The sequence below is a fragment of the Penaeus monodon genome, chromosome 30, assembly GCF_015228065.2.
Source record: "Penaeus monodon isolate SGIC_2016 chromosome 30, NSTDA_Pmon_1, whole genome shotgun sequence".
In the NCBI taxonomy this organism is placed as follows: Eukaryota; Metazoa; Arthropoda; class Malacostraca; order Decapoda; family Penaeidae; genus Penaeus; species Penaeus monodon.
Window position 1 is genome coordinate 37,367,757 of NC_051415.1, and position 1,746 is coordinate 37,369,502.

A 1,746-nucleotide genomic window follows, 5' to 3' on the forward strand; every position below is an offset into this window, starting at 1 on the left:
GGTGTACTGACGGCATATAGTTTGCTTATAATATAAAGTATACTGTCATAAAACTGCTTATTATTCCAAATAAAGGTGAACTGTGTATCAAATAATATAATTTCACATTTACAATAAATGTGAGAATAGATTTTATCATACATGTCCTTAATATTAATGGACCATTACTCCAATTTATCTCTTCTAAATTTGTTATTCTTACTGAGTGAACTCGCCTAACATCAGGAATATGAGACCAAGGACAGATCTAATGTGCATCAACACAGAGATGGTCAGGGCTGTTAAGGAACTCATGCTACTAAGACAGACCTTGAAAACATGCCCTATTACCTTCACCCTATTCAAAAGCCGGACGTAGATAGAATGACTTGTTCCTGCATAGTCTAGCAGTGATGGTAATTTGGAACATGAACCCACAACCACACCTACCAAAAGACTATTCCAAATGCAGGTTTCAAACAAGCATCAAAACAGGACCAAAGACAGAACCTATCTCATAAGTTGTAATGTGAAGAAGGGTTGGCTTATTTAACTCAGGCATTCCTTGAAGACATTTTAAAACATTATTATAGTATTTCTTTATCCACTTAATCCACCAACTGGGTACATATAGAACTGATTACAGTTTTGCATACCATTTACAATACTATCACATATTTACATAGCCAGGCCTACACCGTAAACCCAAACCAGTGTTGGAAGAGTGGCTGAAGTTACATGTAGGTCTACCAACCAGAACCAGAACTATAGCATGAGGGATACAGATGAAGCAAACCAGCAAAGGGGAGCTGTACCCAACAAAGACTATGCTCAGGATGTGAAAGGACACTATCTGGGCACCTGACTGAAATATCTTACTCTAAATGTGAGGCTTAGGTGAGACCTCCTCTTTAGCATTGGTCACGGCCTAGGTAGAGGAGCTGCACCGTGTCAGACCTCACACCAACCTGCGGCCTAAAAAATATACATGTTCTTCATCTCATGATTACAGGATCTGAAATATGCAGAAATGCTTCGAGCCGACAAACAATCCTTCCTAAGGACAGTCTCATTTCTAGGATTTTGTGACTTATATTAATTAAAATGCAAGCTGTCTCAGTTTGTCATGTGAAATACTAAAAATAAATTCCTTTTTTTTTTTTTACCCGACTTTAAAATATGATATAAAGAAATAATTCAAACAGATGATTCTTCTGCAAAAAGAAAAGACAGAAAAATAAAATCTGCTGGCTAGAAATTATGTCATACAGGCTTTCCCATTGTTATTCATATCTAACCACTTCTTGGTAATTAGTATAATTCAGTCATGCAGAAATATGTTAGTTTGGCTACCTACATAAAAGTAATATCTATAGATTTCAAGTACGAGAGAGGAAAGAGATAATCTCACTTTTTCAAAGGCACAGGACTGGACCCATGACCGCCATTTCTGGACTCGGTGACCCGACAGTCAACCATGTTATAGGCTGTGTCATAGAAAATATGTGATTGTAGTTCTGTTTGATCCATGAGCAGCAGGAAAAAAAATAATAAAAAATCAATATTCCATTATCAACACACCATTTTGACTTATCTTTTTATCAGTTTGCCTTCTCATAGTGAATAATGAGAGCAAAAGGTATTCCACATGTATATGTAAAAAATTTTTTTTTTGATTCAGTGCTAAATGTTTAATTAGTGCTATTAATCCATGGAGTATGCAACTACAGTTTCAGATCCAAACAAGTGGTATGCAAGGAATTACAC

General features: G+C 36.1%; 1 protein-coding gene across 1 annotated transcript in view; it reads right to left on the reverse strand.

The window, feature by feature from the left end:
* LOC119592773 (protein turtle homolog B-like) overlaps nucleotides 1-1,746 on the reverse strand; it is a 45,158-nt gene that overhangs the window by 8,422 nt on the left and 34,990 nt on the right. The window contains exon 16 of the mRNA XM_037941705.1: nucleotides 1,391-1,466. Coding sequence (XP_037797633.1) covers nucleotides 1,391-1,466 — 76 coding nt within the window. The remainder of the gene's footprint in view (nucleotides 1-1,390; nucleotides 1,467-1,746) is intronic.